At 39.1% G+C, this 26919-nt stretch overlaps 1 long non-coding RNA gene, 1 pseudogene and 1 gene segment (V, D, J or C); 1 reads left to right on the forward strand and 2 right to left on the reverse strand.

Annotated features, from left to right (window-relative positions):
* Nucleotides 1-1745: 1745 nt before the first annotated feature.
* Nucleotides 1746-26919, reverse strand: part of LOC138602583 (immunoglobulin gamma-1 heavy chain-like) — a 50768-nt pseudogene continuing 25594 nt past the window's right edge.
* LOC138602774 (uncharacterized) lies at nt 15638-17588 on the forward strand. Its single transcript, XR_011309215.1, has 4 exons — nt 15638-15704; nt 16208-16297; nt 16399-16486; nt 17129-17588. It is a non-coding gene; the product is annotated as an uncharacterized lncRNA (long non-coding RNA).
* LOC138602772 (immunoglobulin heavy constant mu-like) lies at nt 18177-21272 on the reverse strand. The segment is given in 5 exon segments: nt 18177-18534; nt 18642-18953; nt 19064-19348; nt 19516-19797; nt 20841-21272. Coding segments are annotated over 5 exon segments (1272 nt in total).

Genomic DNA, 26919 nt, shown 5'->3' on the forward strand with positions numbered 1-26919 from the left:
TGATGATAGCAGGAGAAACGTCACACATGCAGCTAAAGTCATTGTGAAAATGTGTTTGTATGTCTGGTTGGTGGATTGGTTTGTCCTCAGTTTGCAGTGAGATTAATAACGATGGAAGAGATGTAGATTTGCATTGACTCCGCCTCACAGAGCTGAAAATAGAAGCATGAAGATTTAGCCTCATATTTCCATGTTGTTTTTTATTGGAGGTTTCAGGGCTGGTTGGACAAGACGTGCACGATAAATCAAACTGAATGGATCGAGTCTTTGGTGCCAGATTTCAGCAGGCAGACAGACAGACAGTAGAAGCAACATATAACCCCTTTCATTAATTAATGACACGTTGCACTAATGAGTTTTATAGCCTGACGTGAGACACAACTTTGTTTGTAGAGCGGTACCAGGATTGTTTCAAGCTTCCAAACCACTTTGTCTTTTTCATGGTGACTGGACTTTTCTCATTGCATTCTCAACAAGCAAGTTGAAACACGAGACAAACACATTCACACATATTGTCACCTGAAAGGATTCCAAAAGCCATTTTACCTAAATACATGTGTGTTGACAGGATGAGGAAAGCATCACAGACACTCAGAGGATGTTTGAGGGTGTTAACTGTGTTAAACTGTCAGTGTTTTCCTCAGGGCCATTACTTGTACATACAGCTCGTTCCATGGAGGCCATTACTGTGATCAGCACTGAATACAGTCAGTCCTTGTCTGCCCTCAACAGTTTTAAAGGAGGGACTGTAACTGACCTGACAGTGAACAGGGAGAAGAAGCTGAAGAATAAAAGGATGGATGGACAGATGATTACTGTTGATGTTGTGATGATGATATTAATGATGATGATATTAATGATGATGATTTAGATATCTGAGTGTCACGAGTGTGACCTTTGAAGTTCTGTTCTCTACATTAAAAACACTTTTTTGACTGAAGTTAAGCTCTGAATCCTTTGAAATAGATTGGATGTACACGTCTTCTTATTGGCTCTTATTTATGTTTTTTAAATGTTATTTCACCTTATTCTTACTTTTCCTTCTTTCCTTGTTTTTATTGATCCTTTATCTCCTTTATTGCTTTTATTTCTTTAATCTCTTTCATGCTTGACTGATTTGATTCCTTTTTATTGCTTGTATTGTTTTAGCTCTTTTTATTGCCTTTTACTGGTTTCTATCTCTCCTATTGCTTTTACAGCTGTTATTTCTTTTTGCATTATTTCCTTTCTTTATCTCTTTTAGGTATTTTATTTTATTGTATTAACTCTTTCTACTTCTTCCTGCTTCGTCCCCTTGGTCTTGGTTGTGTGGGTTCTCCTGCTGCCTATTGGGTATTGGGTTTTGTGCTTTGCTTGTTGTGTGATTTGCTGGTCCTGAGTGAGTTGCTGGTTTTATGATCTGCTTGTTCTCTGCTTTACTTTGTTTGATTGGCTGTCAAAGCACTTTGTAAACTCTTGTTTTTAAAGGTGCTATATAAATAAAGTTAATATTATTATTATTACTTTTGACATTGATCTCAATATATATTTAATGGCAGTACTGTAACTCAGTCCACGAGTGGCACAATAATGAACAGCAGAGTTTCTTTTCAAAAGCAGCTTTTAAGTTATGAGATTAAAGGTTATTGTTGGTGATGTTCTACAAGGCCAGTTTAATGAAATATGTTATATTAGTATTAAATTGTTTCCTAGTGCAGTAAAGATGAGTCCTGTAGGATTTTGTACAGCTGCTCAGCCTCCTCCAGTCACTGTGTGTCTCTGGCACAGTAATACACAGCAGTGTCTTGAGTCTTCAGACTGTTCATCTGCAGATGCAGCTGCCGTCTGCTGTCGTCTCTGGAGACAGTGAACCGGCCTTGAACTGGCTGAGAGTAGTGTTTGGTGCTACTACCAGGGTTTATAGCAGCGATCCACTCCAGTCCTTTTCCAGGAGCCTGTCTGACCCAGGCCATCCAGTAGATGCTGAAGTCTAATCCATAGGCGTAACAGGTCAGACTGTGGGATTCTCCAGGACGTTTAACCACTGGTTCAGATTGTGTCAGATTCTGAGCATCAACACCTGGAGAGAGGATAAAAACATCAAGTGAAATCAGCTGCTGACAGATATATACGCTATGTAACATGAATATAGTGATGATCTTCACCTGCCCAGCAGACAGTTAACAGCAGCAGTCCTGTCCTGTAGTCCATCATGTTAAACTGTGTGTCCACTGTTCTCTGTCCTCCTCTCTGCAGTCACATAAGTAGAGGAGGAAGACATCACAGTTTGCATGAATTTCTTTTCTGAGAGGATGATGGTGTCTCTCTCTCTCTCTCTCTCTGTCTCTCTCTTCTCTCTCTTCTCTCTCTCTGTCTCTCTCTTCTCTCTCTTCTCTCTCTCTGTCTCTCTCTTCTCTCTCTTCTCTCTCTCTGTCTCTCTCTCTCTCTTCTCTCTCTCTCTGTCTCTCTCTCTCTCTCTCTCTGTCTGTCTCTCTCTCTCTCTCGCTCTCTCTCTCTCTCTGTCTGTCTGTCTGTCTCTCTCTCTCTCTGTCTCTCTGTCTCTCTCTCTCTCTCTCTCTCTCTCTGTCTCTCTCTCTCTCTCTCTCTCTCCCTCTCTCTCTCTCTCTCTGTCACATTTTTTGTCATTATTGATCCAGTTTCTTCTTCTTATAACTTTATTCAGAATTGAATAGAAAATATAACAACCACAGACTTCATGTAATAAATGCAGATCTACAGTTTTCTCATTCTCTGACACATGAACAGAAACCCTTCCTTTCTTTGTGACTCTATAAAATGAACAAACGTTTCAGTGCAATCAGAGACAGTCGAAGGTTTTTCAATGTTTTTAACCACATAGATTTCAGGGTTAAGTCCTCATATTTACTAAACTGGACAGAAGTTTCTCCTACTCATCACATGACTGTTTTGAGTGTCTATGAAGAATTATAGAATAATGTGTTGTTTCCTCGTTTTTGACGCCATAGGGACACAATACATTTCTGTTATGTGATAAACTCATTGATGAATGGAGCCTGAATATTTAGATTTATTGCCATGACTGCCTCACTGTGATTGTTGTTCAAAGGACAGTAAAGGACTGTTTGAAGATATGTGGACACAGTTTCACCTCAAATACAGAGAATTTAATCAACATAGTGTCAAACAGAAAACAGTCTTTGTCCATCATCTGTAAACATTGCTTCACAGTAAAAACACACACACATTATTTTTCTTCATAAGAGAAAAAACAACTTTCTATATTAATGTTGATTTTCAGGTTGAATGTGAATTTCAGATTCAGCTGAATGAGATGAAAAAAGATCCCAACATTGAGTCAATCAGTGGAATTTCTATCACTGCCAGATAATTGAATGAATGTGAGTCACAGTAATGCTGGTTTGATTAGATTTCACACTCACGAGGAAACTACAGAGAAAGTAACTTTAGTGAGAAACAGGAAGTATGTTTGAGCACTTTAATGATGATGATCACTGAAAAACTCTCTGAAGTCCTGCAATTAAAATATCATGTAACATGTTAATAAAACAAGATTAGATTTAGAGATTGATTTGGATTTATTTTAATGTCCTTCAAATGAGAGCATGCGCACGGTTCTACATGTAATGTTTAGGGTCTGAGTAAAACTGTTTAAATAGAGTGTAATGAGTCTATAATAGTCAACAATGCTATCTGCCTGCAGGCCAAAATGCATGGTAGCTAGTTGACAAATACTCTAATGCCAACATAAGCAGTAATGTGTCGGTGTGATTTATTTTTTTAGTAAACCTGAATGACATTCATCAGTTCTGTCTCGTAAATGTCTCTTCACTTTGGACACATTCTGAAATGCTCTCCAAATCCACATTTCATCCATTCCACGAAGGCCTCAGAGCAAACTTTCTGCAGACTTCACATAAGATGCCTTTCATGTGTCTACTCCCATGAGTTGGGGTATCCCCGCAGCCAACAAGTGTAGTTCCTTTTGTCTGAAAAACTGAAGGGAACTTTGCTCGATCCACCCTGGAAGGACTGCAGGAGTGAGTAACAACAAAGGTCACTCCAGGAAGCACATGCATCCATGGTTTGGTGGCAGTAATAAACTTAACACTCTGGCTGCTTTTTTCCACCGAAGAACGAGAAGATGAACAAAACAAGCAAGGTCAGTTTCTCAAACAATATTTACTGCAGTGCCAACATGTCATCAGTATAAACATATTGTCAATATACATGTATATGTCGTACTTTTTAAAAGCTCATGTTACCCACAGACCTAATATTTGCATTAATCTGTAGGCTGTGACCAATCACATATCAGCAGGCTGCTGCGTATGCAGGAAAAACAGTCCGTGTGGAGAGCAAAAGCAGGCAGATGACATCCCGGCTCCCATCAGCGGCTGTCTGGCGATGATTTAGTGTTTTATTAATCTCTATAAACAGACATCATGCTAACAGCTAAAGATACATCTAGATCAAGATTCAACTTGAGTTACATTTCCTGACACGGTGTCACAAAAGCCGTTCAGCGTTTAGATTTCCCGACTTCTTCAAATGCATAAGAAATGATCAATCCGACCTCCGTTCAACAAACCAGCATTGTAAAAGTAGTTTCCTCTTGAGGACAGACCTGACAAAGCTTCATGTTTACTACTTACTAATCCGCATCATGACGTTGAAATTTCGGCAAAGGCAAAACCCGTTAATTAAAGTAAAGAGCAAGAAAAACATTTTAATCACATTATATTGTTAAAGGGTCCAAGAGGAGACAGAGCTCATCCTTAAGTTAAGACGTAGCAAAGACTCTTTTATCACAGCTCACTGGGACACTGATAAAACAGCTATCAGTTTTATGAGTAACACCTGTGCATTTGCAGCTATGACGGGTGAAGTGTCTTTTTGTTTTTGTATTGAAGATTTGAAGTTGTCACAATTTTTGTCGGTACAATATTTTTATGGTTGTCTGTTGAATAGCATCAGATAGAAATGTACTTTTTGACTGTTTAGGACAAGTGGCTCACTTATTAAATTTCAGTTTAATTTTAAAATAATAATACATTTTATTTATATTGCGCTTTTCATGACACTCAAAGGCACTTTACAGGTGCTCTTTAATTACACTATTACACTATAATTAACTATAATTACACTATATTATTTCCAAAAATGAACATAATTGAAATCTCAATGTTTTTTTGTAAATGAGGGTTTAGGAAGAAAGGAATCACCCTTGTAACATCAAAGTATAGATGTTGTGGAAGACCTTGTTGGAATTTTATTCAGCTCTGTTTAATGTTGAATAAGATCTGTGCCTCAAGGTGGGCTCGGGGGCCAATATGAGTCCCTGTCTCCTGAATGGACCACTTACGTTAATCTAACCATGTTTGAACACTCTCTCTTAAGCCCTTTCCCCACTGGTCGAAAAACCCTCTAACACTCGGGAACACTCATCTTTTTTTCTTAATGGGAAAGGCTACAATCAACATTCAGACCCGGGTCAAATGACTCTGCAGTAGACCCGGGTAATTATCGCCTCGTCTCCAATCGGCATTGATGGGAACACAAAAACCATGTTGACACGCTAATCTCCGCCCCCTTTCAGGCGCAATGCCATGCTACGTCGGTAACTTCTGTGACTCCTTGTCAACTCAGCTACAATTTCCGCCCGTCTCCTTCCAAGCAGCGCTCGAACATCGTTCCAAGTTGTGGGTGCCGAGATTGATAAATAGACTGAGTAATAGGTACAATAAAAACCTTTACTAACCCTGTCCCCGGCACGTTTGTGACGTCAGATGGTGACGCAGCAGAAAAGAGACTGAAAGCACTACACTCCACTGGGAATGGGAAAAGAGACCATTGGCATCTATAAACAATACAAACAAGCAGTTCTACCTCAAAGACAGAATGTGCACACTTTGACAGTAACTCTGCGTGTGTATGTATGGAGGAACAGAAATGGTTAGAAAAACAGTCTCTGTTCTTCAAGTGAATGTACCTCTGTGTCTTAGCATTTAGCAAGTCCAGTTCAGAATCATCAAATGTCTACCCAACTGGTGTTTCACAGAGGATGCAGCTCAACATTGCTGTACGTGGAGCTTTGTCTCACTCTTGTGGACAGTCTAAGTAACACAGGGGTGTTGGTATTGTGAGAACAATGTACTGCAGTATAAGCCTATCCTTGAAGAAAGTTATGACCTTTTTTTATTGCTGATTTTATTGATGTTTGGAGATAGAACCTGCGGTCCTGAGAGAGAGAGAGAGTATTATTTTACCTTTGCTTGCTTCTTTCTAACTATTAGATGTTTATTTATAAAAATGAGCTGATATCATATCAGCAGTTGTACATACCTTTACATTATGTGGGCCTGAATTGTAAATGGTAATACCTTTGTGTCTAGGCTAGATGGTGTGTGTCCTAAAAGTTAGGTGGAGAGAAGGCTGGAAGTCTGTTGCACAGATGTTGCAGCATGACAGGGTAGAGTGATCAGGGCAAGCAGCAGGCGGAAGCATTGAGTAACACCCAGCTCCCAATAAAGTAAATGGACTGTACTTGTGTGCTTTTCTAGTCTTTGCGACCACTCAAAGATGCTTTTACACTACATTTCACATTCAACCATTCACACACACTGATGGCAGGACTGCTACGTAAAGTGCCCAACTGTCGATCAGATATCACATTCATACCCGTTGGCTATGCCACCGGGAGCAATTTAGGACACTTCGACCTGAGCGTGAGGGAGCTGGGGATCGAACCTCCGACCTTCCGTTTGAAAGACGACCGGCTCTAGCACTGAGCCACAGCCGCCCCTAGTAAAGTACCAAATTACAGAAGTGAAACAAAGTTATGAGCAACGGAGCATCACAGACTCCAGGTGTGAGGTGGGGTTATGCCAGTAAGAGAAACAGAGTGCACATTTAAATATCTCATGTCCTCTCATGTCAGTGTACATGCACTATAGTTTTTGCATTGCTTGTCAGGACCTGCTGAAGGTTTAAGTCTCTTAATAATAGAACTGAGAACTTTTGTCTTTTGCAGATGCAATGGAGATGATAAACAGAGTAATGCAATAAATAACATGATAAAACAATTAAAATGTCAATAACAAGAAATAAGTGTTACGTATTAAAACATTTTTTGGTGAAATAGACATTTAGACAATAGATAGTATGAACAATTAAATGGAAAAGCAAAAAATGGATCAACATCAATGGTTAATGACATTTAAACATTTTTGTTCAGCAGACATAAAGCTTTTGTAATTAAAACAAAGGAAAATACTTACACAATACTCTTAATAATGACTCTTAAGTTAATGAAAAAAAGGCAGACAAAATAAGTCTTACAGAAAGTTCACCTTGTTTCATTTAACCTGTGAAGACAAAGAAAACAAATGTTGAGTGAAAATGCACCAAAGTCATCAAAGTCCTGCTTTTCCAGTTAGGCCTACATTACTGTATAATAAAATATCACAATGAGTACTTGTCTGACATCTTCATAATTATGCCCTTCATAGTTTAAGTAAAACGTTCAAAGCTAAATGTTGGTTTTTGGATTTCAAAAGTATTTGAGTCATTTCTTGTAGGGTTATATACTTTATAACCTTCGAGGTAAGACCAGATTTAAACAGTTGTTCGGTCAGTTAATTCAATAGACAACAACGCATTTTAAAAAGGCAGTATTGGCATGTGTCGAAACATGTTGAGGTGGACCAGGTTGTTCCCTTCATGCATTCTGTACCCAATGGACCTGACAATAGCTTTGGTTGAGTTTGGTTGAGCCATAGACTCGTGGGACACTTCACAGCTATACACTACATCACTCTGTTTCCACTGATCAAGGCTGAGCGATAACTGGCCATAAGCCGAATAGGATCCTTGGTTTTCTACAGGCTCTGTGGTATGGAACGTGTATGTTGAATCTGCTTTCTCGTCATCAACAAGCCAAGACACCAAAACCTCACGAGGGTAGAAGTCTTTCACATAGCAAGTCAAGGTCACCATTTCTTGTCTAGTATGTTCTACTGGAGCCAGCATAAACACTGAAGGACGCCGAGTCGGTCCTCCTGCAAGCATGAGAGAAACATTAAACCTCCTGCCACACATACAGTGCTGAAGGAAATCTCTGCTGCATAATCAGCTGAGAAAGATCACTGGATTTGATGGCATGATTAGAAAAAATAAAGACAGCACTTCAGTTTTCTTACCAATATTCCTTTCAAAGGGTTTCTTGAGCGGTTCATGTAAATCTGGATGAATAACAACACAGCTGGGTTTTATCCCCCGGGTCCAGTCCTCAAATGTGATCTCGAGTGGTACTCTGTAAAGGCCTCCACGTCCTTTTTTGTCCTTCGATTTGGCATTAGCGATTTCAGTTCCTTCCTCGTCCTCCCAACGTACCTCTTCTACTGATGGCGTATTTACCTTGACTTCACATACTATTGTTCCTTTTCCTTTTGAAAACAAGTCCTCCAGTGAAGGGTCTTTGATCACTACGTCAGCAGCTAATTCACTGCATCCGTCACCTTTGGGGCTGAGGAATAAGGGAAACATTATTGGACAGGAATGGCTGCAAACCAATGAGAATATAAACCATAGAAATTCACACAAAATGTTTCAATAATTAGTATTCATTTACTTACTAGAGGGAGAGGACGTCTGTTTGTAGGACACAGTGGATCTATTGGACGTTGCACCATTTTGACCTTTCCCTTCAAACTCGCATGTATAATTAATGCTCTCAGTCCATTCACTGGCTGGTACTTTGAGAACACTGTAAACACTGTACAGTCCATTAACTGTCTTTTTCTCTGCAGAAGAGCTTTTCATCACATTTGCTTCATCGGCTATTGGTGCTTCATTTTTCAGCCATTTGATCTTTTTGATTACTTGGTGAAAAATCACTGGCAATGCAGGTGAAGGCAACCTCCTGATCCTCATAACATGAGACAAACACTTTAACATCTGGTATCTGATAAGGCATATCTGAAAAAAAAAAAGATATAAACAAATATATGTATGCGCAAGCAGGGGATGTGTGTGTGTGTGTGTGTGTGTGTGTGTGTATAATATATATATGCAGAAGCAGAGGTTCATGTAGTTTGATAAAACTCAAAGGATCTCTTTAGCTTGTTTTTAAAGTGCGCAGAAGGACTCGAGGAAAATACAATTGAACAGCAGAGCTCTGATGCTCGCTTCTGCATATACATTGACTGCTCAGGCAAACAAACATGGAGTTAACTTGAACGTTAATTATCACCATAAAGGTTCAATCTATCTGCATCACTATGATTATGCAGATAGATGGAAAGAAGCAGAGCACACAACAATAATTTGTTCTTCAGCAGGTGCAGAGGGCATGCAGAATATTAGTAATAGATAATATAGACTGAGTCAGCAGCTGTATGTGCACGAGAAAGTGCCAACCTTCTCATTCCACCACACTGTTTGGTTAACCGGTCAGGTCTGCTCATTATGACATTAGAAACCTTAGAAACACTCTAACCTTTTAATAGCTAAATTATTTTTTGTGCTCTCCTTTGTGTTCACGTTCCTTCATCATTGAGTAACAATTACAACAGTGATGGCTCACTTTTACTTTTACTTCAAACGTCAAAATATCAGCTCAGGATAAAGGTACAATGACGGGGTTAGTCTACCTCTGATAACACCTCTAAAGAACACAGTAATAAAACCAACTAGTAGAGACACATTACACCAATAACATTTATCAATGTATTATTATTATTGATTAGTGCACCGTAAGAAATGGATCTTATGTATTTGGTACTGTATTCTACTGTTATCTACTGGCAATACATGTACGCTTTGTGTCATCACAATCAATTTGAAAACCTTTTAAAAACCTTCACAATGCTAAAATATGTTAACAGCTCTGCCATGTTAACCTGCTAAATTTCAAATCAACTACTATAAAGGCATTTATATATGACTAAACACAAGACTTACGTGGCTTGATGAATGTCCCCTGTCCTGTTCCTGCTGTATTTCTCACAACACAGTGGAAGGGCTTCATGTTGTCCCAGTCCTGTCTGCTCACTTTGAGTTGACTGACTCCCGTATAAACATTGTCTTTCAGTACTGGAGGATACTGAGTGAATTCCCGCAAGTCAGACCCCTGTTTGTTCCATGTGTAGGTCACTGAGGACGGTGTGAAGCCAGTGGCAAGGCAGCCAAGAGTGACCAGGTCACCAGTCCCAGAATCACATTGTATCAGAGGATACACGGTTGGCTTGGAAACACATGCTAACAAAGTAGAAACAAAAATGCCGTTAAAAAAGTGAAGTGAACATTTAAAATAAGATATTTTTCATCAAACATAAGTTAACAATGGAATGAAGTTGGCTTACTTCATCAAAAGCATAGCAAAGCATTGCAATCAAGGATACATTTTAATACCTTAACCTTTTCATATGTTGAATGAGAGAAGTGCGCTCCGTACATACATCTTTATCTTATCACATTTCTTTAGATGTTATTTGATGAACTAGCCTCCCTCAGTAATATCATTTGTGGTCTACTCTTTTTAAAATATAAATGTCGATAACTTTTAGTCCGTAACTTTGATGATAATCATTGTTATTTTTTCAAAGTTAAATGGAGTGTAGCTGTACATTTGACAAACATACAGTACTGAGTTTATGGCATCATATCATTTTGTTAACTTTAACTTTTGTTTAAATTAGGCAAATATGTTTGAGATTAAACAGTATTCTTACCTGATGTAACAGTTACCATTGTACCCTTTCCCCAGTAGTCAAAAGCTTCATAGTAACACAGCACTGAAATTACTGAACCACTAGTCTGAAAAGGCTGTCTACTAACGTTGAGAGCTACTCTACTCTACTCTAACTTTTAATAATGCTCGCTTTGTCATATATTTTCTTCCAATGAAATAAAATACACTTAGTATAAATCTTCACCAGTGTCTTCAGAGAATTTTTACCGGCAAACAGATTTTTTTTTTTTACCCTTATAGTAAAACACTTTCATTTTGTGACACTCCAAATCTTTAGAGGTTTTAGCAATTTAAATGTAACTTAAAAAGGGATTTAGCAGTGCAAATCTTACCTGATGACACCGTTACCATAGTGCCTTTTCCCCAGTAGTTGAAAGCACCCCAGTTGTCACAGTTCAGAAAGTCATAAGGACTTAACACGAAAACTTACTTTTTACTGTAATATCCCTTAATAATAACTTCTCATCAAACAGTTTGATTTGAACTGTTGCCAAAACCAAAGTAAGATATAAACCTGTCCATAGAACTACCAGCCAGGAGTTTTAATATTATCAGAGATTCTATGCCAGCCTACAAAATACTGTTGGCTATGATATCCTTGTTCAACACTTGTGACCACATGAAAAAAGATGAAATTGCATTAGTAATGGGATCAATGGGAGTTTCATTCACTAATCAAACATATTAAAATCACTTACCTGAAGTGACAGTGACCATAGTGCCTTTTCCCCAGTAGTCAAAAGCCCAGTTGTCACAGTTCAACAAATAATTAACCGCTGCATACAAAAACCTGGATCTCAAGCATCTACATGTTCCATAGTGTGTGATTTTGTAATAATCTACCCTATTACATAGTTACATTGGCCTCTGCAATTACCAACTTTGAAATTGGATCCGCTCAGTTTAAATTGAGTCTATGGATTTTAACACCTTTAACATACAGTATTCCAGATATACATTAACTTACGGAGTCAAAACTGGATTTCCTAATTCTGCTTCAAAATCAAACAAACAAATTAAAAAGACAAAATAAGTGTTTGGCTTACCTGATGTGACTGTAACCATCGTTCCTTTTCCCCAGATGTCAAAAGCACCGTCACAGTGTGATATGTGAACACATCCAACATACAAAAACAAGCACCTCAAAGACTCCCTTCGAGCCACTGAGGTCAAAATACTTTATATTTAACTGTGTAATCACCAAATTGTCATTATCAAGACCAAAATGAATTATTTTACCTGATGTGACGGTCACCATGGTTCCTTTTCCCCAGATGTCAAAAGCACCGTCACAGTGTGATATGTGAACACATCCAACATACAAAAACAAGCACCTCAAAGACTCCCTTCAAGCCACTGAGGTCAAAATACCTTATATTTAACTGTGTAATCACCAAATTGTCATTATCAAGACCAAAATGAATTATTTTACCTGATGTGACGGTCACCATGGTTCCTTTTCCCCAGATGTCAAAAGCATTGTCACAGTGTGATATGTCAACACATCCAACATACAAAAACAAGCACCTCAAAGACGCCTTTCACGCCACTGAGGTCAAATTATGTGATATCAATGACATTTTAAATGTAAGGAGAGGTTTCAATTGAACTATAGTACGAAAATACTTGGGAGCTTGTATCATATTCTAAATTGTTGTACTTACTCAGTAAATTAGTGTATATATGTAATATTTACTCTGATCTTATGTTTTAACTAAAGATTAAATGTTAGTTTGAGTACAGTTTTAACCAACATACATTTTTATAATGAAAAAAACCATGAAAAGCAAACATGTTTCACTGACTAAAGCAATCCCCAATGTACCATTTATTAACCACTTCCCTAAAGGTATTCCTTTCCTGTGGTGGGGCTTATATAAAACTAAGTGTTTGCCAACAGTTGGTGTACAGCTTTATCACATCCTCCTGTCACCTTCAGTTACTGCAGCGTGGATAACGAGATATACTTTATTTAGCTGCATTACTTGGACATGGATATAGGTTTATGATATCGGGCTGTCATATCCACTCAATCATCCACAACATCCATACTGAAAGTATCTCATGTTTTAGTCCATTACCTTTTTAGGTTTAGGTAACGTATGGATTTTAGTCATTCTGACTCAGTTCTTACGGGAGGATTTTTAATTATTCTCGGTTGTGAATCTTCAAGAAGCAATGTCAAAACAGCTTACAAGCTTTTTCTGTTTAACTTGGCAACTATTATCAGGATCTCCATTCATCATGTCATGGTTCAGATTTGGCAAAAGGTTGGGCAAACCGAAACATCGGAAGGTGTCCCTTTAAGCTCTTGTAGCGATCTGGGTCAAATAACACCGCCCAATATTCCTTGTGTTCATTCACACAGTCAGCAGCCACAATCATTCAATAACCCAATCAATAAAGGAGTTTGTTTAGTAAACAAAGGTGATGAACTTAAAGGTGATACCGTCGATGTGCTTAAACCCCACGTTTCTGCAATAGGAAGTTCTTCTAAATGTTGAAGTTGTTTCCATCTTTAAGCACAGTTGCTTTTTTCATGAATTGCTCAGCTGAATCTTCATCCAGTTTGGGCTAAAACGTTTGGGGTGCGTGCTTTTGTCAGCGGCACCTCGTCTCGGTGCTACAGATACGGGCTGGTAACTGAGTGGACATACTGCGAAAGGTTTACTTTAGCGGCTTCACCTGCAGCACACACACGGTGTGAGGTTGTGTGTGCCATCAGGAAGTGGGATGCAGCGAGCTTCCATTTCCAACAGTTACTGTCACCAGGCTGATTACGCTCATTAAACATATATTTAAACATTGTTAGAAATGTTGGATGACATACCTTATAAGTAACTGCAGCAAACTGCTCATTGGCTCTGTCATCACCATTCATATCTGCCAATTTGGTTACAAGATCACACATTTCTAGCCTCTTAACTTTGGTCTCAATTGAACCAGTGAGAAGGTCAGACTCATTAAACACCACCTCAGAGGCTTCCAGCTCTGTCTGATGTGTGCTGCCATGATGTTCTACAAACCAAGAACGCTTATATGAAACTATCCCTCTCTATATCACCAAGAACTCTTCACCACACAGCAAAACAAACACACTACACACATACATATGTTCTGTTGTACTGTTTAACAAGCTTTCAATATTCTGTGTATTGGATATATCTGATTTATGCTGCTGCTTCACGTTTGTCTCTAGACATTTTTTAATGTTATCTTTGTCTGTGAGGATGTGTCTGCTGTGTGCAAATTCGCCTCTTCACGCTTGGTTACGTGCTGATTTGCAAATATATGCAATGAAAGATGAGTGTCTCACTAGCTCCGACAGTTTCTACAAAGTTCCATTGCCACAGGTGTGGTCCCAGAGGTGCATAGAAAATTGGAAGTGACTCTCGAAAGATGATATGTTTAGCAACGCCAGGAAATTGAAAACCCTTCTGCTCTTAACTGATAACAGAAGTCTGCAGGACAACAAAATCCTCAAAAGCTTTTAATCATGAGCACTCCATCATTCCTTCTCCCTTTAGTTTTATGTCTCCCATAATCTCATATATTTTTGTCTATTATGTGAGTGTTTGTAGAAAGCAAAGATTTCAAGTCAAAATTTAAAAAGCATCACAATATATCCATTTTCACTGCAGCACTGTAAACCCAAACGTTCAAATTAATTAAAAACATTAACTAGTGTAAACTTAATTATTGGAAAAAGTTCTACTAACTTAAATATTTTCAGTTCCTGTGACTTTTTCTTCCTTTTTGAGTTAGCTAAACTCATCATTTTTGATTTACTTGAATTATCTTGCGGATTAATTAAGCACCACTCTAAAAGTATAATTTCACTGTACTTATTTATATTGTTTCAATTTAAATGCGTGCGTCTGACGTCATCAACGTCAGTAACGGTAGGCTGTGGGAACGCGGGGCTCGGAAGTCAAGAAAGCTCCACAAATGCCTGCAGTAAGGTGGAACTACGCTCTTATCGGCAGTAATCAGCATTTCTCTCACCGTAAGTGTTAAATATTTATATGTCTTTATATTTTAAAGCATTTGTTGATATTTTGGGATCGATAATGTTGAGCTTGTGTTGATAATTGCTAGCTAACATTAGCCAGCAGTTGAGTCAGGAGATTCACATTAATGCTTGAATTATTTGCACAAAAGTACTGTAGAATATAAACTTGTAATATATGTCCAAATGTTAGTTTGAGAGTAATGAAACATTAGAGGAAGGAATTATGACTGCTTGCAGAAGATCGTTTAAAGTAGCATTGTTCAGGGAAACCGGGGCCACAGTTGGTGATGCTTTGAAACCAGACAGTAATGAACCTGTCCAGTGCGTATTTTTCCGTTCAAGACTTTCAAAACTGGTTGAAAATTTTACGTTTTTCATCGACTATTTGAAGATAATTAAACGTCTATTTTTAGACATATTTTCAACGGGAAAATGCGCACTGGGTAACGTCAGCGAGAGAGAGACAGTGCGGGTGACGTTAAGTATAAAGTTAGCAGTAACGTTAGCTGTAAACATAGCGGTGCAGTGTCAGTGTGTGTACAGTCTAGGCTATTTGTCGGTGAATAAATGCTATAACTCCGTTTAAAGTGAGGGGGGTTAGCTCCGAATCTAGCGACAACTTCAGGCCAGTCTCACTTAAGGTGGACTGACCTTTAAGGTGGAACAGCTATTCTCATTTTAATGACAGCAGCAGCTCAGCCTGTTGTTGTTGTTGTTTTTACACAAATCCCGTCATATACCATATACTACGGTGACATGCAAAAAAAAGAAAGAAGATACTACCCAGGCAGAGTTATCAGTGATGCAGAGCATGGTCAGCCCTGTCATTTATATGCCCTTTAAATGCACATTTCAGCATCATTTTTCTGAATCTGTTCTCTTCTGTCATTTCAGAAAGCATTTTAAAAAATCATCGCAGAGCTCATGGACCTCTTGGCTGCTCTCAAAATGGAGTCTGAGGTAATACGGATTAGCTCTTTTACCTGTTTTTCTTTGTTGATAACATATGTCACATTCTGTGGAGGTTAAAGTGATAGTTGTGGTTCTTACTCACTTAGTGGCTAGTTACTACTTTATAGGAGCGTGATAGATCCTCCATGTTTGACTCCACCACAAGTTTGAGCTGAAAAATGTTTTTGAGGATACACAATAATACACATTTGTCTGGGATTCATTATCAATGCTCTTTTCCAGCCCTCTTGCTTTCAAAGTGGTGGAACCGCTTTGTCTCTGAATCACTAAGAAGCGCTGCATGTTTGTTTGACAGTACAGGTGATGCTCTCGTTCTCGCCACAGGGAAAGAGTTGACAGGTCAAACTTGGAGTATTTATTACACTTGTATGGAGGAACAAGTACCACTGTTTGGGGAAGAACCACAACTATCACATTAACCTAGTTATATTACTCTTGAACTGACTTATTGATATTGCTGTATTGTCCTTCCGCTCTGTTTTTAAATTTAGGTGAATGCAGAATTTAAACATCACAAGCCAGAGCCTGCCCAGCACATTCTACGCTGAGCTTGACCCCCATCTTCCCCGACTGATAAATATGTGAGTAGGTTTTTAGTGTAGATATATATTCTGATTGGACTGTTTAAAATGAGGTTTATTCAGTAAACTTCACTTCTATTCTATTCTCCCTATTGTTTTAGGGACTTCATGACATCCACACAAGGTGTACCACCCTTCTCCATGCCCTGCCTCTGTATCTGTGTGAGGAAGTCTTTCAGAACCTGCACAGTGAGTCTCCTTGAATGATTACCAATACCACTCTATATTAAGTGAACAGTTCATCAAAATGCACATTTTCTCACTTACCCTTGTTCAGTCTGTCTGTCCATATATTTGGTCTTCCCATTACTAATGAATGAGATCAGTGTTGTTTTGTTCACAGCAATACGGAGGTCTGGTAAAACATTTCCAAATATATGCTGAGCTTAGCATCGGTCCATCTCACAACACAACTCTCAAAAACATTTTTAACTAAAATATAACTTACAAACATAACTCCAAAGGTTGGAGTCAAAAAATATAGCAGCATAGGAAGATGTTGTTGGGTAGAGCTTTGTTTTTGCTTAATGAACATGTTTGATTTTTTTTCTACACTACGACCCACCTTAAGGAGTCAAGTGGCTTCAATGGACACCTCCTTTTTAACAACTTAATGAGTCTCAAATAAGGAAACTGTGGTCTACTTTTTTTGGGACACTGACTGATGAATTTTTAGAATCTAACTGTCTGAATGTGAAAGTAAATCTGTTGATCTGAAACACCCCAAAAGTACTGCGTAGTAAAGTGTGCATATTTTGTTTTTTTCTTTTTAAACTACCTTCATACTAGCTGGACTAGTTTGTAATTAGTATCTCTCTTTCCTTCATTCAGGACGAGTCTGATGAGCCAGAGCTTGGAGATGTTTCTGTGGCCATCCATACCGTCATCAGTGATAATGAAACAAGTCCAGTTCACTGCTAAGTGGTGAAAATCTCTGTCGTCATCTGTGTCGTCACAAAGAGACATTGTGGTCAGCCTCACCAGACTTGCTCCTGGTAATGTTTGGACTCATTTGTGCACTATACCGCACCTATCCAAGATCAAGGACCAGATCTACTCTAAAATGTACTCACATTTTCTACTAAAATGTCTTTCTGTGTCTTATCCCTATTAACCGTGGCGTAACAGTGTGTAAAATGGAAGTGGGCAAGAAAATACTGTTCAATAGAAGACATTTACTCAAACTGTTAAAGTTGGTTTTACTCGATGTAATTGAGGCAATCACTTGCCACAAAGTTTTTAAGTTTTGAGTCACATGGTTTTAAGTTTCACAACCAATGTGTTTGTGTTGAGATTAATGAAGAATAATGACAAAAGAGACTAATAAATACTGAGTTTTGTTAACAAAAAAAGAGTTTGTTTGTGTACTCATTTTGTTAAAGTTCTGTTAACTTAATCCCTTGGGATAGGTGAATCAAAACTTTAAGTCACATGAACAAAAAATATTTGAGTTGGCTTAATAAGCACTTTAATTTAACTGTAATCAAAAGGTATGTGTAGCATGTAATCCAAATATTTAAGCTCTGAAAACACTTGACTTTTAAGTTGATAAACTTAAAAAAATTAAGGCAATTGATTGCCTTAAATTTGCCTTAAATATAAGCCTATTTATTGAGTTACTTTGTGCAAGCTTTTCAGTTTGTTTAAAAATGTAGAAGTCATTCATGAACATGTAACAAACTTTTCTCCATGCAACATTTATTTGGAACAATAAGCATGCTTCTCAAGCTGTTAGACAATGTGACAGACAGTTTGAAACACCATATGATGACAAACAAAACTACATTGACATGTTGACTGTTGTGTTTTACAATCACAAAGACTGGTGACATCACAGGGTGCACATGTTACCGCAGCACAGATTACACACACGGACAGAACAAAACGTGAGCACTACATACCACATGCAATCTAAACTGTTTCGCATTCACTCGAGTTACCCTTGGTCTGAGACACTGATTTTGGAATCATGGAGGATCTTTCGCTGCCAGCAGGCCAGACGTTGCACACAAACAAATTTGTCTTCTCAGTTGGATAGTAAATACTTGTAACTAAGTAGCCCTTTGGAGTCTTCTGTGGGGGGAGGTCAAAGCCATCAACATAGTTGCCAGTCTTGTCTCCTTTATTCTCTGCCCAGGTGATGTAGTAGTCCTGCTCTTTGTCACTGGAGACCAGACACACCACAGTGAGTGGATCCTCTTGGAAGATGTTGACTGTCACAGTATGTTTCGTCTGATCTGAAAGAGACACTTGTTTTAGCAATGAGGTTCATCTACAAGATTAATGTTCATTTTACACACAGCTTGCTGTTTCATCAATGAGTTTCCATCACTCGGTAACATACCTCCTTTGTGGACAGTGAATTCTTGAATTACCGGTGTCCTGTTGTCTCCTCCAGCAGAACAGCGCACTTTGTTAACTTCCTGCCACTTGGAGAAACTCCGAGTCATCGTGCTGGTTCTGCTGTGTTGACCGTTTCTGGATTCTGTTTTCTCTGTTATGTTGTCAGTCACATTGTTTCCGTCAATTAGCCAAGTTATCTTCATCACATCTACAATGGCCTTGTCTTGTCCAGTAACGATACACTCCAACTGTGCCTGATTGTTATTGAACAGCTCTTTGGGACTTGGTTGTTTGAGTCTCATTGTGACAGCAGCTACATAAACGAGATAAACAGAGAAAACATTTAGCTTATTTTAGCTCAATGTTCACTGTTATTTTACGACCAGGTTACTTGGAGTAATAGTACAGCAGTAATGACTGTACCTTTAGAGGCCTTCTTTGTATATGGTGTGCCTCTGTGCGTCATCTCACATGTGTAAACAGCATTACTGTCCCAGTCTGTGTTCTCCACATTCAGGACACTGACAGATGAATACAGGTCTCCGGATGATTGTGCGGGGCAAGAAGTGAAGTCTTGTACATTGATTCCATTTTTCTTCCATTTTACTGACAGGTCTTTGTTAGGTAATTCCTCAATTGTACACACCAGAGTCTGAGTGTCTCCTCTTGGCACTGATACCAGATTTATCTTTGGAGGGGTCGAGGCCTCTACGCGTAGTAATGAAAAAGCAGAAGAAGATTAGTTAAGAAGATTGTTCATTGTAGACTTTGTAGATAAAAATTTAAAATAGAAAATCAATTGCTAACATAAAAACAAGGTCATGCGTTTAGACTACACATAAGAGAGCCACGATAGAGGGTAAAAAATTACATACTTTTAACTTTCACACTTCGGGGGCCTTGAGGATGAGTCGCAGAACAGTTCAAAGACTTGAAGGAGTTCCAGTCAGATTTTGGTACGTTGACCAAACTGACTCCTATATATTTGTTGTCTTTGACAAGCGCAGGATATTGTACAGAAGTCAAGCTGTTCCCTGTGGCATCGGTCCACTGCAAAGTACCCTGTGGGTAGAAGTCGTCTGCCATACAGCCAACAGTGATTGTATCTCCAGTCCCAGAATCGCATGGAACCAAAGGGAACAGAGTCGGTGGAGAGGCTTTCAAAGAGAGAGATTTTATAAGGTTAAAATAAAATTAATAGAAATTAACAAATGATCACAACTCATCATATATGAATCATATATAAATAACAACTATTCTATTGTTATAAAATATATTGCGGCAGATTTCAGAATCAGTTTTATTGGCCAAGTATGTGGACACTTTCAAGGGATGTGACTCTGATACTGACACTTAAACACTAAAAACTAAAACTACTATAAACTACGACTACCAAATGTTTTGTTCAAGAATTCTTGTTTGATATACTGAACAATTTCTGTCTAAAATTTAAAATTATTTTGTTATCTTTATACAAAATTTAAGCATTTCACAGACATGAACCTGAAAAGACTTTAAATAATACAATTTTTAATAAAACGTAATATAAATAAAAACATACTGATTTAATAAAAATGTTTACATAATGAACTTGCGTATTAAATCTTAATGTTAGAAGCTAGTGAAGCCAGTGAAGTCACTGCACTGTTCTGTGGCCATAATAATCGTATATGATAATAATCAGTTTTAATAAAGTATTGAAGTATTTATTATTAGAATGTAGTGGGTCTATTGTTTAATTGTAACAAGACATATAAAACACTTGATGAGAATTGTTTTCTCAGAACTTAAACTGATCAACAGTTCAGTGTAATTATATAGTCCTATTAAAGTCAATGCTCCTGGAATTTCAAAAGAAACTTTATAATATATATTTAACATTTTATTTAAGTGTGAGCTCAATAATCTCTTCACTCAGAGTTTAATTGAAGGGCATCGAGACCTTGTATTCAAACACACAAACCTCTCAAAAACTATGGATTTCAATCGGCCGGGTGGATTTAAAGATTAAAACGAACCATCTCTTAAATATGAACTTTTAATGCCAAAGAGGAACTTTTCTAAATGCTTTCTAAGAAACGGCTGCAGTGAAATCATTTTTCTAAATATGAGCTGAGCTGAACCTCTCAAACATCAATGATCATTTTAAGAAAAGTAAAAGAAACTAGTCTCTAAATATATTACATTAAATGTGACTTACCTGAATAAACGCTGACTTGAGTCCCCTTACCCCAGTAGTCAAAGGAGTCACAGTGATACGCCTCCATTCAAAGCTTGAACAAAAACCTGAAGTACCAGAAAAATGTGTTAAAACCTTATTAGACAGAAGTCCTGGTCAGGAGTCCCGGTCAGTGTGAAACCCTGGTGTCATCTTGTAAGCGTCGGCTCGGAGTGATGCAAAATATTATTTTAAAGTAGAGGTTTACTGAGAGGTAACATTTACATCTGTGGACTAACTGTGGCTGTAAACGACTAAAAATCGGACTTCTAACCACAAATCTGCGTATCAAAGTCATCGACACAGTAGTGACCACGTTTTTAGAGGGATATATTTCGTCCTGTGCTCTTTGGTCCATCACATGAATGGTTGAGTTTGAGATTATTGCTGTAAGGTTTTTGTATGGCTCTGTATCTCAGTGACCCAGCCCATAAAACACTGTGATAAACCCTCGTACAAAAACCCAACACAGTTTCCTGCACTGAAGAAACAGTGCAGAACTATTTAAGGCTTTAAATAGGTCATTTACTTTTTTGCATTATAGTTTGTATAAAGCATTTGATTTAAATCACATTACTTTATACTCTTGTATTGATATATTGAACGCCAACCTACTAGATGTCCATTACCATTCTTTATCATCTATGATATTACATAAACTGTTTCTACATAAACTCACCGGATGACTTGGTAAAAAGGATTATGGTATGTAAACCCAGATGTCATTGAGATCACATGGCTGTTTCCCTGTGGAGGTTTTTGTGCAGCTGCTCCACTGTCTTCACTCACTGTGTCTTCTCGAGCACAGAAGTAAACAGCAGAATCTTCTGCTGTCAGGCTGTTGACCTGGAGGTACTGAGTGCTGCTGGGCACATCTTCAGTCATGATGAAACGACTTTGAAAGGAGCTGGCATAGCTAGCAGAGTTTGAGCCTGTACTCATTCACCCAATCCACTCCAGAGCTCTCCCTGGCCTCTGTCGTATCCAGTGCATAAAGAAGCTCGTCATGTCAAAGCCTGATATGATACATGACATCTTCACTGTCTCTCCAGGTCTTTTCACCTCAGAGGGAGACTGCTCCAGTTTGATCTCACTCCAAACTCCTGTAGAAAAATGAATTGTGATCATTATCAAACATCCAGTAGTTCCATCCTGTAGTTTAGTTCTCTCTGATCTCAGTGTTACAGAATAAACTAAAGTGTCCCGGTGTTCTGCCACAGGTTACTGATGGTGTGTTTATAAGAGAGGAAGAGTTTGCATGGACCTCCCTCTGCAGGTTTAACAGGGAAATTTAAATATGAACCAGATACATTTAGTTCAGCAGAGTATCTCTTCAACAGCAAACCTCAGCAAATGACAGAGGAGGAAATAATACATTAACTATATGTTGTACATCTCCAAGAAAGTAAAAAAAGAGCTTATTTTTCATCTTGATGATTTACAAAAGGGAAAATGACTGATTTGATTCCTTTTTATTGCTTGTATTGTTTTAGCTCTTTTATTGTTTTTTTTGCCTTTTACTGGTTTCTATCTCTCCTATTGCTTTTACAGCTTTTATTTCTTTTTGCATTATTTTCTTTCTTTATCTCTTTTAGGTATTTTTATTTTATTGTATTTACTCTTGCTACTTCTTCGTCCCCTTGGTCTTGGTTGTGTGGGTTCTCCTGCTGCCTATTGGGTATTGGGTTTTGTGCTTTGCTTGTTGTGTGATTTGCTGGTCCTGAGTGAGTTGCTGGTTTTGTGATTTGCTGGTTTTATGATCTGCTTGTTCTCTGCTTTACTTTGTTTGCTTGGCTGTCAAAGCACTTTGTAAACTCTTGTTTTTAAAGGTGCTATATAAATAAAGTTAATTCTTATTATTATTTACATTGATCTAGATATATATAATGGCAGTGCTGTAACTCAGTCCATGAGTCGCACAATAATGAACAGCAGAGTCTGTTTTCAAAAGCTGGTTATATAAGTGATTATTACACAAAGACAGCTTTTAAGTTATGAGATTAAAGGTTATTGTTGGTGATGTTCTACAAGGCCAGTTTAATTAAATATGTTATATTAGTATTAAACTGTTTCCTAGTGTCTATCAGTGCAGTAAAGATGAGTCCTGAAGGATTTTGTACAGCTGCTCAGCCTCCTCCAGTCACTGTGTCTCTTCTGGCACAGTAATACACAGCAGTGTCTTCAGTCTTCAGACTGTTCATCTGCAGATACACCTGCTGTCTGCTGTTGTCTCTGGAGATGGTGAACCGGCCTTGAACTGACTGAGAGTAGCGTTTGGTGCTACTGTCATGGTAGATGAGAGCGATCCACTCCAGTCCTTTTCCAGGAGCCTGTCTGACCCAGTTCATATAGTAGTTGCTGAAGTGTAATTCAGAGGCTGTACAGGTCAGTCTGTGGGATTCTCCAGGACGTTTAACCACTGGTTCAGATTCTGTCAGAGTCTGACCATCAACACCTGGAGAGAGGATAAAAACATCAAGTGAAATCAGCTGCTGACAGATATATACGCTATGTAACATGAATATAGTGATGATCTTCACCTGCCCAGCAGACAGTTAACAGCAGCAGTCCTGTCCTGTAGTCCATCATGTTAAACTGTGTGTCCACTGTTCTCTGTCCTCCTCTCTGCAGTCACATAAGTAGAGGAGGAAGACATCACAGTTTGCATTGACTCCTCCTCACAGAGAGAACCTGGGTTTAACTTGGATCTCAGTTACTGTTTAATGAAACAGGAGAATGAATGTTCAGTGTGATGAGTCGTTCCTCTCATGTTTCAGCTTCATTTCTGCGATATGTTGACTAAAGCATTTTTAAGTTGGTTGCTCTGTTATCGAGCTTCAGCTGCATGATGGAGGTTTTTATGTGTAGAAAACATTTGTGAATATCAATGACGCTTTACTAACAAATACAGGACACATGTGTCAGCCCTCAGAACATAGATGCCATTTAACCCCATGTTATTTAGTCAAAGACAGATTTTTTAGACAGAGTTGTGAACATATGTTCATCATTTTTATATATTAGAATATTTTACTTTTCCTGTTTCTAAATATGTCTGATATGTCAGTCACAGGGCAACCCTGTGTCCTCTAAAGTTAGGTGCACACTGACATGATGCTACACAGCTCCTCTCATAATTGCCAACATCAAGCCAGCTGGGAGAACTGAGATAATGTTAGCATAGCATAACTTAGCATTGTCACCATTATTCTACACCTGAAAATACCATATGGGAAGAAAAACACAAAGACTGTAGCTTAAGGAACGAAAACACACTAAGACCATTTTGTTATAAAAAGTATTTTACCGTGTCACATGTTTGTCATGTGTACACTTGTTTGATACATGTTTCCCCCTGTGCCACCCTCCACTGTTCAGACCAGGAACAGCCAAACAGAAGGGAAACCTGCCGGTGGCTTAAAAGGGGGTGTTCCCAGTGGAAGGCTCCAAATGTGGTAGAGGTGGAGGGGTGTTTTTGTATTGTTGAAATAAGAAATGTTATTTTAAATGCATTTTGAATAATAACTTACTTCAAATGTGTTTGGTAGGCTGTATATTGCTACTGCGTGTATTCTGTTATGTAACAGACTGCATATATATCTCCTTTATTATCTCATTAGTTGATTTTGAATTGTCAATTGTTGACTCTTGGTATACCCCAGCTCTTATAAAAGATAAGTCTGGAGATCCTTGAGGCAGGAAGAGGACCAGGTAAAGCTCCTGAGGCTGAGAGTAGGACACTGGGTTTAAGAGAGGGCTGGCCCTGATTAAAAAACATCCTGATGGGAAATGTCAATGTGGGCAGACAGAGACATTGCCACATCAATGCCACATCTAGTCTGCCAATCCAAAAGAAGAAGAATCCTTGAGGCAGTTGAGTGGTGGCAGGAGCTGTAGCAGAAGTTTGGTTGTCTGAAGTGAAGCTGCAACCAGACTTTGGGGCCTTGTCTAGAGCCATCGTTTCTTTGTTTGTGTTTTGTTAATTTATTTCAAATGTTATTTTCGTGATTGTTGGATTTTTCACTGCAAATAAATTCACTCGGGCTGTATTTTTGGATTTTTTTTTTATTCATTTCTGAGCCTTAACCACGAGGCCATCCTTACATATGGTGTCAGAAGAAAAGGTCAGGATGCCTCCCAGCAAGCAGCAGTCAAGTCAGCAGCAGCAGAAGCAGCCAGCAGAGCCTCCGGAGGAAGGGGGTGCCACAGGGGGGGCTCTTGAAGAAGCCATGGAACCAGCCCATACTCAAGATTATGTAAGACTGAAGCAGGCAATTCTAAAGAAGTATGAAGTAAACAGAGACTCTTAATGCCAGCACTTCCATAACCTCGACATGCCAGCAGACGAGTCCCCCCAGGAGCTGTATATTCATCTTGTAAGTGTTTTACAAATGGGTGAACTTTGCTGCTGCCAGCAAGGAGGAAATCTTTGAGAAGATGGACCTGTAGCGGAACCTCAGAGTCCTCTATCCAGAGATGAAGACCTGGGTCAGAGAGTGCAACCCTGAGACAGCGGCAGAGGGAGCCAACATTGTTGACACCTATGTCTTGGCACACAGGGGTCCAGGGACTTACCACTACGATGGACTGCACCAAGCCAGGGGTAAGTCTGAGGGTATAAGGGTGGTGGTCCAGTCAGTAGCTCTCCTAGCCAGCCTAGGCATAGTAGACCAGTGTCTCAGGAAAGCATTAGGAACAGAGCTCAGCCAGCTGACAAAGCACAGGTTGTTTGCTACAACTGTGGTGAGGCAGGTCATACACACCCAGTTTGCCCTATCAGGAAGCACAAAGCCACTAGCCTCTGCTATGTCTCTAAACTTAATAAACATTATTGATCCTGTAGAGTTGTCTGTCTCCCCTCTAGCCACTGCTCAGCTAAATGGTAAACCCCACTTAGCCCTGTTAGACACTGGTTGTTCCCAGTCCCTTGTTCAGTCACAGCTTGTTCCTAGGAAGTGAGGAACATCCCCAGTCATCGATGTCCATGGACACGAGGAACTAGCCCCAACAGCTGAGGAAGACGGTGGAAGCTAAAGGACAGGTTTACAGTATGAAAAGTGGTATTGCCCCAGATTTGCCGTATCCCATCCTGCTAGGTTCAGATTTGCCAGTCTTGTATGATCTCATTCACTACAGTATGGGAAATATTCTGTGGTGCAGTAACTCGTTTCAAGGCAAAGCAGGTTGCAGTTGCTCCAGTCTCTGTACGACTGCCAGCAGTGTGTTCAGTAGCACAGCAGGCAGACCCTCACATTGCACCTGAGGAAGTGTCAGCAACAGCCTCACTACCAAGCACACTAGACAATTAGATAGACACAATGCAGCTAATGCCATTCCTTGGGGAAGAGGTTGTAGCAGAGCCAAGAGCTAAACAGGAGGACAGATTGGAGAGGCGCAGACAGCAGGAACTTTCAGGTCCAGAGTTGCAGACTTTAACATACCTCAACTCTCGTGTATTAAAGTTAGTGAAACCAATCCAATGAAGGTAAGATATGCTTGGTAATTGAATATGCTTAAAGAAACAAACAGCCTCCATCACAGCTTTCCATGAATGGTTTTCATTTGTTCCTGAGCACAAAGGGTTGGAATATGAATGTCTCAGGAAGGTGACAGAAAAGAGGGCGGGTTCGGTGGTCCATGACTTTAACAAAATGGCCTAAAATTGTAGCTTGTGTCCTTCGTTCTTTTCTGGCAGCTCATTTTCAAAACAGCAGGGAAGATGTGAAGAGCGTTGCACTCAGTGGGAGCAGTGATGATTTGTGTGTAAAGCTGTGGAACAAACTGGTCTTTGCCTTGTGGGCTCTTGTTCAGTGTGTCAAGATGACCAGTCGGATGAACTAAAAACGCCAGGTCTGCCAACCAGAGAGGGTCACTCGGTTCATGAAGAGGTCGGTCCTTCTCTTTCAAAAACTGGTCGATTTCTGATCTCAGGGAATAAAAACCGCTGCAGCACAGAGCCGCGACTTAAATACTTATATATTCATACAGTAACTGAACCAGCTGAGAAGGAGAATACACCTTTCTCTCCTCACTGACGATCTTTAACTCATGGTTCAGCAGT

Source organism: Semicossyphus pulcher, unplaced genomic scaffold (genome assembly GCF_022749685.1).
Source record: "Semicossyphus pulcher isolate SPU_LCO1_2020_fin unplaced genomic scaffold, fSemPul1.0.p SCAF_23, whole genome shotgun sequence".
In the NCBI taxonomy this organism is placed as follows: Eukaryota; Metazoa; Chordata; class Actinopteri; order Labriformes; family Labridae; genus Semicossyphus; species Semicossyphus pulcher.